Source organism: Taudactylus pleione, unplaced genomic scaffold, assembly GCF_031769625.1.
Source record: "Taudactylus pleione unplaced genomic scaffold, aTauple2 ptg000334l, whole genome shotgun sequence".
NCBI classification, from domain to species: Eukaryota; Metazoa; Chordata; class Amphibia; order Anura; family Myobatrachidae; genus Taudactylus; species Taudactylus pleione.
Genome location: NW_028284735.1, coordinates 4,949,353 through 4,961,816, shown reverse-complemented (window position 1 = coordinate 4,961,816; position 12,464 = coordinate 4,949,353). Strand labels below are relative to the sequence as shown.

Genomic DNA, 12,464 nt, shown 5'->3' with positions numbered 1-12,464 from the left:
ATGCATGTTGGTAATATGGTCACATGCATAGAACGACTGCAACCAAAACAAGTGTGCAATTAACTCCATGTGAGATATGGGACCTCATTCAGAGTCGGTCGTAGCGGCCGCACAGTCGTACGCATCCGATGTTTTTCTTTCTGCGCTTGCACACGGCTAGCTGTGTGCATGTGCGTACGAGCTCTACCGATGAAAAATACTGTCGGTCGTAGGGCTTCCAACACGGAAGTGGATTGCTAAAGTTGATTGACAGGAAAGTCCGTTTGTGGGAGTATACGGGGGTGGTGGTCTGCAAACGGAGGCGTTCTTCAGCGTTTCCAGGCGGTTTAGGGGAGTGCATAAATTATCTGCTTCGTACGACCAAGAACTGCGGATGCATGACGTCACTCTACGAACAGGATGATCGTCCAGGCTAAGGTAGGCAAGAAGCGTCCGTAAGCCACAACAGTACAATCGTAAATCCGATGTTACTTGCGATGTTTCTAATGGGAACCACACAAACCAAGCAGCTAAGATTGGTGCATTGTAACTATTAACACTGCTAATTACCTTGTAACTGATTTCACTTGCGTGTGCATTAGGGAATTCGTAACACAAATGTTTATTTGTGCTTTTTAAACTTATTTTTTTAAAACAGTTTTTTAAACATCTAGCATTGTGTTTTGCGTAGCAGCCTTTTCAGATACCATACTTTTTAAACCTTGTGTACATTGATATAGTTAAATATAGACATTTTGGAATATTTTTTTTAAATTCGCGTTTCAGCACAATTTAACTAACAATTGATAGGACAACATTTGCATATAATTAAAATAAAAAAACACAATTCTGAAAAAATAAATTTTTAAAAAAAAAAAAGAGCTTGAGACATTGGTGACAAGAAATATGGGGACTGGACAACAGGTGAGGGAGGAGATATCCAGGGCTACTTTCGTCGTTTGGGCCGGCTTGGAGGAAGAGGTAAGCTACGGACAGCCGACTGGCGTGTAACACGCCGACTGGTCTGGCCAGAGGTAGATGGGATTTCCTCAGGCCTAGGCATAGGGCTCTCCATACTTGCAGGGGGGGCTGTTGGGCTACCAGAGGTGGTGGTCCTGGGAGGAAGGGAGTCTCGCTCCATCATGGTAGGTGGGTTTGCCTGCTCCTGGGTATTGGCCCAACGATCAAAGGCCCCAGCAATGGTCTCCAGGGCCGCTGCCACCCTCACCAGAGTGGTCTCCATCCTCAGGAGAACACATCTGTTCTCCTGAGTTTGGGAGACCAACCTGGTGAGGAGAGGCACTCCTCGGTCTGATGGTTGCCCTGGAGTAGACTCCACAGGGTCCCCAGATGGAGTACTTGGATCCTCCCCTGCAGAGTCTCCATCTGTGCTGGACCCAGACCTGACCTCAGGAGCAGGGCACTACCTCCTCTGAGTCTGGAAAAAAAAAAAAAAAAAAAAACATTTGTATTTTTATTAAAAAAAAAACGCATACACGTTTTAGCTTTATACTTTTTTGAGTCTTAAAAATATTTACATTCTTGCACATTTAGAGCGTTGAAGTCGGCCATGTCAGTTTCCATAGTGGACACGCCGACTATCTCCTCTTCCGTCACACATCCCTGAGCCAACGTCTCCGACCTCGTCAAGGCCAGCTCCTCAGGGATGGGACCACCACCTGTCCCTGCAGCATGGTCCACCCTACTCCGTAGCTTCCTCTTCAACTGGTATTTGAAATCGGTCCAGCTGTCAATGTGATTTGGCATTTTTTAAGGGTTAGTTTGTTAAAATAAGATCTCGCTTTTGACTTCAGTACACTCACAATATCATTTTCTTACCGTTTTTAACAACTTTCATGGTTCTGTGGGTTGTCCCCACAGCATTAACAGCCCTGGATATCTCCTCCCAAATCCTGTCTTTGGCTCGAGCCCCCATATTTCTTGGGGCATGGACAAGGTTCTCCATTGTCATGGTCACCAATGTCTCAAGCTCGATCCGTGCAAACGGAGGGTTTCTTGGCCTTGGCCTGCTTGGGCCCGCATCTACAACATTTTTAAAATTAGATAAAATAAAAAAAGTATAATTTTGGAAATATGAACTGTTCTTGTGTTTTTGTTCAAAATGTGATTCGCACTTACCTACCTCAGTTGGCCTCTGCTCACCATGCTCTTCGCTTGACATTTTACAAACATGTGAGAGAGCATGAAGAATACTGCTTGTGCAGACTTTATTATAGATGTGAGCGCATACCTGGATTGGTTACCCGTGCATCCCTATTTGCCTAAGTACAATGCACACCTTGCCTGCATTCCGTAATCACTGCGTGGGTTGGGCTAGATGTGAGCGCATCCCTGGATTGGTTACCCGTGCATCCCTATTTGCCTAAGTACAAAGCACACCTTGCCTGCATTCCGTAATCACTGCGTGGGTTGGGCTAGATGTGAGCGCATCCCTGGATTGGTTACCCGTGCATCCCTTTTTGCCTAAGTACAATGCACACCTTGCCTGCATACCATAATCACTGCGTGGGTTGGGCTAGATGTGAGCGCATCCCTGGATTGGTTACCCGTGCATCCCTATTTACCTAAGTACAATGCTCACCTTGACTGCATGATTCAATAATTGTGTTTTTTTTTTCATTATTTAAGGCAAAGCCAAATGTTCCCTTACTTGTGGGTTGTAGTTGGAGTGATTTGTGGTGCAGGAAGGGATTGCTAGTGGTTACATTGTTTGGAGTTGCTTGAGTGGTGCTTGTGTGTATTTTTTGAGTGTTGCTTGTGTGTGTTGTTTGAGTGTTGCTTTTGTGTGTTGTTTGAGTGTTGCTTGTGTGTGTTGTTTGAGTGGTGCTTGTGTGTTGTTTGAGTGTTATTTTTTTTTTTTGGGGGGGGTGTTTTTTTTTATTTTTTGTTTGGGTGGTGTTTTTTTATTTTTAATTTTATTTTGGGTGGTTGTTTTTTCTTTCTTATTTTTTGGGTGTTTTTTTTTTGTTGTTTTGGGTGGTGTTTTTTTATTTTTAATTTTATTTTTGTTGGTGGTTTTTTTTTATATTTTTTTGGGGTGTTTGTTTTTTCTTTCTTATTTTGTTTGGTGCATACAGTTCCCAAACCCGGTTACTTGGTGTGTTTGGGTGGCCATGCTTTTGGAGGATCAAAAATCTAACTTTATTTGAAGACTCCAGTAAGTGTGCCAGCCTACTGCCAGTTTTTTTTTGTTATATAAACCCAGAAAAATTACATTATTCGAACAATGTTTATCATGTTTTTTTTGTTTTTTTTAAGCTGTTTAACAGTCCAGTTTGTACTTGAATCAGGTAAGTGTCTATTTTTACAAACCTAAAAGTTTGTTTATTTTAATTATGAAGTGTTTTTTGCTGTTTTTTTAACATTTAATAATGCAGTTTTTAATTTTTTGGAAAAAACAATAATAAAGTTTGCAAAATTTAATATTGGCCAATTTAAAAGTTAAGGTTGGTTTTAACAATAATAGTAGTAATAGTGGTTTTTTAAAAATATAATATTATTTTCTTTTTCTTCCCCCCCCCAAAAAACGGACACCAAATACACCTGTAGGGGTTCCCGAAGATGGCACTGCCTGACCCTGCCTGACCCTGTAAGAATATGCACCATTATTACTAAGCTAAGTATTTTGGGCCAAATATTCAAAAATCATTCTCAAAAACACTTTTTTAATTTACAGAGCGATGTGGGCCAGCTAATAGTGGCCATGTTGTCCCCCACAAACCTTCCTCAGCCTCCTCCTGGGCGTAGGCATAGGAGGCGTGCAGGGGCCAAGATATATAGAACACGTATCACCCTTTTTTGGAATACCTGATGATGTGGTTGTAACCACTTATTGCCTGCCTCCAAATATTATCCTAGACACTCTTTCAATAATAAAGAATGATCTAGAAAGTCAGATTCACATTCCAACAGCAATCTCACCACTTACACAGTTGTTGGCGGTGTTACATTTCTGTGCCTCAGGGTCCTTCCAAACCACTGTGGGGCTGGTGGGTGGACTCTCCTAGCCCTCATTTTCATGGATCCTGAGGCGTGTGCTAGATGCATTCTTCAATCATATAGCACATTTTATTAGTATGCCTTTGGATACGGAAGCCCTTGATGTGGTAAAGCAGAAGTTTTTTGAGATTGCAGGCTTTCCACATGTCATAGGGGTAGTGGATGGCACTCACATAGCACTTCAGCCCCCTGCATGCAGGGAACAAATATATAGGAACTGTAAACATTTCCATTCGCTAAATGTAATGGTGCAATGTGATGCCTCCCTCCAGATCCTCTCCCTTAATGCCAAATTTCCAGGCTGTAGCCATGATGCGTACGTGATCCAGCATTCAGGGATTTGGCCAAAATTAAGCACACTGCAAGCTGGTGACGCGTGGCTTCTTGGTAAGTATAAATCCAGTATGTAGCTATAGTAATAGTGTAAAAATGTTTTCATGGTCAATTTATGTATCTTTTGGTGTCCCATTTCCATCAGGTGACAGTGGATATCCTTGCACGCCCTGGCTGCTGACTCCTTATTTGACTCCCACACCAGGGCCACAAACTCAATATAATGCCGCGTTTACTGCCACCAGGCAGGTGGTGGAGTGCTGTACCGGCCTTTTAAAGGGCCGGTTCCGGTGTCTCCATCACTCTGGTGGTGCACTCATGTATTCACCGGATATGGTTTCTCGCATTGTGGTCCTGTGTGGGATTTTACACAACATTGCAATAAGGAGTCGAGTACCCATGCAGCCAGAGGATGCCTTGCCAGAGGATGGCCCCCCGGAGGAAGGTGTTGTGATGCTGTCGGGGGGGGCCAGACGCGAATCTGTTGTTTCTCGATTTTTTAGGTAATAATTTTTACATTTATTTTGTTTTTTACGCTTAGAGCAAATGTATTTTAAGGTGTACCTAATTGTTGTTGTTTTTTTCTTCCACCAAAATCACAACACTTTCCAAAACTGCAAAACTAATGGAACCCATTGGCAATACCCTGTACTGTTTTTGGACAACTAACAAATTTTGCACAGATATACCACAACATGTTTAGTTAATTTGCCTTTTGTTTTATTCATTTGTCTGTTTCCTTAAAAAATTTATGTTTGTTTTATAATATTGTTTTTTATGTCTGACTAAGCCAGATATTTGATTTTGAAAAACCCTGAGGACATTTTTTATGTGTGATTCTGTGATGAAATGCTTTTTACGATTAAAAGCATGTTGGCAACATGTTTGTTAGTTAATAAATGATTTTACTAAATAAAAATGTTTGTTGTAAATGTTTTGGGAAAGCCATTTTGAGGTGGATAATGTAGGGCAACCCCAAACAAAACTATTAGAAAACATTACTGCAAATGTTCTTAAGGTTTACAAAAACATTTTTGAAATTGTTACACTATGGAAAGGCACCCAGCTTTGTTCACAAAGTATTTGAAATGCTGAATTACACCCTTTAATTTTTAAAATAAAAGAGGACAAATGTTTTTCCAAATTTTTTTTTACTGTAATAAAGACAATTTTTAAATGGACAAAGACGAAAAAAAAAAATTAAAATCTCTCCAGACTCCCCACAATACACTGTAGGCAGCAGTAGGCCTGCAGCAAATGGCCACTTGTTCGTCTCAGCTCCTCCCGAATGTCCACCATGATGTTGGTTAGATCTGTGGACAGAAAAATGTATTTGTAGGTTAAAAACATCTAAAAAATGTCCAACATTTGAACATTAAACATTAGTCAATGTCCCAAAAAGTGTGAAAACACAATGATGTTAGGGTGTGTTAGAAAGTTTCATCCACACAACATTATTAATATGTTGAAACTTTTATGGTGTAAAAACAATTGGAAACCCTAACTATGTGGCATAAGCAAAAAACCCCTAGGATGTTAAAAAAAAAACTGGGAGGTGTATTCTTAAGTCATGATGGCCATATCCTTAAAACACACTGCACGTATTCACTTCTAGAATGTTCTTGATAATCCACAACTAAAATGTGTTTGTTTGCTATGGCAAACATCACTTTTCCTAATGAAGTTACATCTTAGTACATTTTAAACACAGTGTACACAACATTAAGATGGTTAGTCTGGTTCTTATCACCTTCCCAAGTTCTGTGACATGTTTTATTTAAATCTAAAATACTAATCCAAATGTAATAATTTTTTAAACCCAAAAGGCATACAATTTTGGGCTCCCCCCCCAAAAAAAAGGCCCAGGCACAAAACATAAGCACAAAATATTGAATAACAGCATTACTGCGCAATGATTTTGACACCCATACTGAAAAAAAGAAAACAAACACACCGCCCAAAAATGTTTTAAAAAAACAAGGATAACAACAACACTCCAAACAAAAAAAACAACAAAACAAATATTACAAAACACATACCTTCAGAGCGTTCTAACAAAGCACCCAATGGAGATGGTGCAGGAGATGGTGCTGGAGATGGGGAGTAAGTTGGAGTTAGGGGAATGGTGGGAGGGGAAATGGAGTGGAAAACATCAAAGGGAGGGGATATTTGGGATGAGGACTCGGGCACGGGAGTGGAGATTTGGGATGAGTGGGCAGGGGAGGGAGAAATACTAGGGGAGGTTTGGAAGAGTGAGGGAGGGTTACTGGGGGAGTATGGCGGTGGGAAGGGAGGGCTGGGTTGAGCGGATGGGGAAGGTGAGGGGGAGGGCTGCAGGTTGGGACCTGCATTGCCTCCAAATCTGCGGGCCCTTCTCTGTCTCTGCTGTGTTTCTAAAATTTAAAGATATTTAAAAAAAAATAAGTTTAGTTTTCACTTTTGGCTACACAATACAAGTACACTTGACACATTCAGGACAATAGGGACAACATACAGGAGGGTTTTTTTACATTTACTAAAAGAATTGGAAAAGGAACATACATTTTTAACAGTCCACTAATTATAACATTTATACAAACGCATACTTACGTCTGCGTAGTCGCGCCCGCAAATTTTGCAAAAGGACTGGCGACCGGCGGCGCAGATCTGACCACCGCCTCTCTAGTTGCGCTATATTGCACCTGTATCCCGCACTGCGAAGGGCTCGCCTCACCTCCACATAGGCCGCCCGCTTTATGCGGTTTGAAATTGGAGGCTGGGCGGTCGTAATCCGCCTGTCCATGATCTGAACGAGGATCATCAATTCCCGACGGGTAAAGGCCGCGGCTCTCATGATGGCAATGGCCGATTTTACAGAAAACATGAAATATACATGGGGTAAAATAAAGATGATTGGCTAAAATATTTACTCAGTTTCCTAAAAAAAAACACTATTGGCCAATCCTTTAATCATGTGACCCGAAAAATAAGGTCAGATTTGATTGGATAAAACACGCAGTGTGCAATTGCAAACATAAGAGTGCAAATGATCCTAACGCATAATGCACATGCATTTTTAAAGTTAACACAATTAGCAACAGTACATTCACAGATAATAAACCTTTGTTTTGGAAATTTAGAAAAAAAGAGAACGGAGAAAACACCTACGAAAAAAACAAAGTTTACTGACACATGAAAAAAAACTGGTTAAAAAGAACAGCAAGAGTTAAACAATCTTAATTAGATAATTGACAACAAGCTAATAACAAGCTGATCGATAATCCAGGTAAACATGACGTGACCATCAATACAACACATACGTCCGCAAACATCAGAATATAATTAGCATACAGCGACTGGCAGCGTCTGACTACGATTGTCTCGGTCGTTCGATCAGATCAGTCGGTAGCTAGAGGAGGTGCTAACGAATGGGCGCCACTTTGTTTACGATCGACCTGCCGTACGATCGGATTTTGCGGTCGTAGCCCGTATGACCGTGCGGCCGCTACGACCGACTCTGAATGAGGTCCATAATCTTTGATAACATTTAAAAATATGACCAATTGACAAATTGAAAACATTCTTAGCAATTCTATCTAGTATCAAGCTACCTTTCCCTGCTATCCAGTGTTAGAAGGCCCGGCTGTATGTACATGTGAAATGCTACGTTAGTGTCACACTGTAATGTAGCATTTTGCGTGCAAATATAGGCATGCTGAATACTATTTTAATCAACATATGCTTCATTTGCATGCTACTCACATTGCTTTGCGAATGAAACACATTTTAAGGGAAAAAAGTTGCACAAAAAGACACTTGGCGCAACCATGTGTTATGGGTAACGCGACTTGTAGCGCATGGAGGATAGATGTATGTGGACACATTATATATATATATATATATTATACAGCCATGGCCAAAAGTTTTGAGAATGACACAAGTATTGGTTTTCACAAGTGTTTTTAGACCTTTCTGTCAGATGTTACTATGGTATACTGAAGTAAGATTACAAGCATTTCATAAGTGTATAAGGCTTTTATTGACGATAACATTAAGTTTATGCAAAGAGTCAATATTTGCATTGTTGACCCTTCTTTTTCAAGACCTCTGCAATTTGCCCTGGCATGCTGTCAATCAACTTCTGGGCCACATACTGACTGATGGCCGCCATTGCCTGCCTAATCAATGCTTGGAGTTTGTGCTTTTTTGTTTGTCCACCTGCCTCTTGAGGAATGACCTCAAGTTCTCAATGGAATTAAGATCTGGGGAGTTTCCTGGCCATGGACCCAACATTTTGATGTTTTGTTCCTCGAGCCATTTAGTTATCACTTTTGCCTTATGGAAAGGTGCTCCATCATGCTGGAAAAGGTATTGTTCGTCACCAAATTGCTCTTGGATGGTTAGGAGAAGTTGCTCTTGGAGTAGGTTTTGGTATTGTTCTTTATTCATGGCTGTGTTCTTAGGCAAAATTGTGGGTGAGCCCACTCCCTTGGTTGAGAAGCAACCCCACACATGAATGGTCTCAGGATGCTTTACTGTTGGCATGACACAGGACTTATGGTAGTGCTCACCTTTCCTTCTCCGGACGTTTTTCCAGATGCCCCAAACAATCTGAAAGGGGATTCAACATAGAAAATAACTTTTCCCCAATCCTCAGCAGTCCAATCCCTGTACCTTTTGCAGAATATCAGTCTGTCCCTGATGTTTTTTCTGGAGAGAAGTGGCTTCGTTGCTGCCCTTCTTGACACCAGGCCATCCTCCAAAAGTCTTCGCCTCACCATGCGTGAAGATGCACTCACACCTGCCTGCTGCCATTCCTGAGCAAGCTCTGCACTGGTGGTGCCCCAATCCCACAGCTGAATCAACTTTAGGAGAAGGTCCTGGCGCTTGCTGGACGTTCTTGTGCGTCCTGAAGCCTTCTTCACAACTACTGAACCTCTCTCCTTGAAGTTCTTGATGATCCGATAAATGGTTGGTTTAGGTGCAATCTTACTAGCAGCAATATCCTTGCAAGTGAAGCCCTTTTTGTGCAAAGCAATGATGACTGCACATGTTTCCTTGCAGGTAACCATGGTTAGCAGAGGAAGAACAATGATTTCAAGCTACATTCTCCTTTTAAAGCTTCCAGTCTGTTTTTCTAACTCAATCAGCATGACAGAGTGATCTCCAACCTTTTCCTCATCAACACTCTCACCTGTGTCAACGAGAAAATCATTGACATGATGTCAGCTGGTCCTTTTGTGGCAGGGCTGAAATGCAGTGGAAATGTTGTTTTGGGGATTAAGGGCCTGATTCAGCAAGGACCGCAATTGCAATGCTGCACGCATTCAGCTTTGCAATTGTGATCCTTGCAATTATGGTAATCCAGCAGGAGGCATCATGCCTCCTGCTGCATTATGTATCTGAGCTGCGTTGTCCAACGCAGCATTGGATACTCTGCGGACCATCAGACAGCTGCGGGACCCCATGGTCACCGCAGATTAGAGTAAGAGGCCAGGAAATCTCTGTCAGCCAACGGAGGTACTGGTCTCTTCCCTTCCCCCCTCAATGGAGGCCATCGTCACCCCCTCCCCGCCCACAAATGCCAGCAGACTGTCAATCAGTGACAGTCTGCTGGCCGTCTGCATGTGAGATCGCAGACCCGTTCTGCACATGTAGCGTGGAGTTCTGGCATCCAGAGCACTGTGATATATCCACGGCACTTAACCATCTTCGGTGCCTTTGGTATGTTACCACACTATTTAAATTAAAAAATCATACAAACTTGGCACTCACCTACTTATATTCCAAACTATATTCCCGTATTTAATCAAGTTTTTGTCAGCTTGTTCCCCAGGTGCTCATTAATTGAAATGTTTGTGTTTGGCTTTCTTGCAAGCTCTGTCTCTGCTTGAGAATCTTCATATATTCCTGTGGTATTTCCTAAATTCGCAATGCGAATTTAGGTGAAAATATCACACTGCACCCGCATTTGAAATGCGGATGGTAGTAAATAGGGGCCTAAGAGATATGACATAAGAAACTCAGTGAAACCGTTGATTTTGTTGTAGTTGTTTTTTCTATAAATAGGGAGACGATAAAAAAAAAATATTTTCTTAATCTAAAATGCTGGAGAAAGTCTGTTTACTTTTTATGTTTACTAAATAGAGACCAAATAGGAAGATGTATCAAACATTGCCATAACAACCAATTAGCTTCTAGCTAATATTTATTTAACACTGTCTATGAAATAAAAGATAGAAGCTGATTGGTTGCAATGGGCAACTTCTCCACTTTATCTCTTTCGAAGATTTGATATGGAGAAATAAGAGCGAGGATTTCTTTGGATCAAAACAGAATCCGCTCACATATATGCCTGATTGTCTACAATAAGTGTAGACCATCACATCTGGTAGACGAGCCATTCACACATGTCCAATAGGATATTATGAACAGTCATTACTGTATTATGCTATGAAACTTTTTCTCTCTTTTATTTTGAGTGTTTACACTGATTAAGACCCATAATTTGGGTATCCTGGAGGAATTCTATCGCTTTAACGCCGAGAGACTGAATTGGTGATATTTATGTTGTTCATGTGTTTTGGGGTGTAAGGGTGACACCACAACACCAAAGGGTCTGTTTGGCAGCTTTAGGTATAGCGCACTTATCCTATACACATCGTTGTCATTTAATTCCGCTGCCTCGCACTGGCTTATATAAGCCACCCAAGGGGGTGGGGCGATAATGCGGCGACCATCTTGTATTAAAAAAATGGCTCTGCAGGGGCCATTTTTGAAACGGGTGATGCTAGGTAATATACCCTAATGGCAGACAGGGACTGGATCCTCCAGGATCCAGGCCTGCAGCCATAATCTCCACCGAGTACCGTCGCTAAGATGCCTCCCGCTATCACCACTGCCGCCACCAGCTCCCGCTACCACTGCTCTGACAGTGACTGTATCCGGCTGACACTGTCAGTCTGACAGTGACAGCTGGATGCTTTCACTGTCACTGTCAGAGCTGATGCCCAGTCACATCTGCATCAGTGACAGGGGCCTGCTTTGATGTGGGCTGAAAGCACGTCCCTGTCACTGAGGCATTTCTATAGGTGGCGCTTTCTACTGATAATTTTCAATGGGCTTTTACTGCCCGTGACTTGGCCTCATCCCACGCTTCCTATCTTTTACAATACACAGTGGGAGGCACCACTCTCAGTAGATTAGATAATAGATTAGATTATATTAATATAAAGCAGATACTTATGATACAGAATATGTGTCATAAGTATCTTCTTTGTATTATTTTAATCATTAATGCTCTGCCTCCCCTGACTGCATGTCCCTGGTACCTAGAGCACTCTCCAATATCGGGTGATTTTCTTTTATAGCTGAAGGATCCATCTTTTATGAAGAGGCCTTATTGTCTGAATCTACTGTAGCTTGCTAGATATTATAGACAGGTGCCATATTCGATAGCCATTTCTGGAAGCAGTCACCTGAGATCATAAAAAGGTATTTATTACGCTATATGATGAGAAAATCTGCTGAATTATTTAGGGAGTTTCTTCCAGCAATAAAGCTATCAGCCTTGTCCGTGGCATGGTCTATAATTTTGAGCCCATTTTTGTGTATATTTATATGGTATAATGTTTCACTTTTAACTTTTACAGCTACAACAATCTGCTTCACGTGTGGTCCTACTAGTCCTGGAATCATCTGTATTAGGAGTGTACGAATCTCATGGAGTTACACCAAGTATAGCACTAGCTGATGCATCTTCATTACCTTACCAAACACGGAAGCTTCACCTGGTGCGAGGCCTACAGGGATATGGATTCCTATTAAGACAAGAGAAGTGTCTAGGAGGACATGGTAAGATTACCTCAAATGGTACACTGCAGAGACATACTGTAGCGATGTGGTGAAGAAAATACCTAAAAATTATAGTTATCTGAAGTTAGAAAGGGCCCATGTACACAGGAGGGGCAAACGACCATTTCAGGTACAGCTCCTGTCCTTTTTCTCTGACCCTCTCCCACCCCGTTCACTTGTCTGCGCCCCCCAGCTCAGACCTGCAGCCCTGCCATGTCAGTCCCTGCTGCCGCTGCTGTGTCCTCTCCCTTGAGGATGACTGCTTGGGGAGCCGAGAGGGAGCTCTTTTGAGATCCCTC

The 12,464-nt window shown here is 41.9% G+C and overlaps 1 protein-coding gene across 1 annotated transcript in view; it reads left to right on the top strand.

The window, feature by feature from the left end:
- NHERF4 (NHERF family PDZ scaffold protein 4) overlaps positions 1-12,464 on the top strand; it is a 70,103-nt gene that overhangs the window by 25,803 nt on the left and 31,836 nt on the right. The window contains exon 4 of the mRNA XM_088443804.1: positions 11,964-12,165. Within this exon, the coding sequence (XP_088299930.1) occupies positions 11,964-12,165 (202 nt within the window). The remainder of the gene's footprint in view (positions 1-11,963; positions 12,166-12,464) is intronic.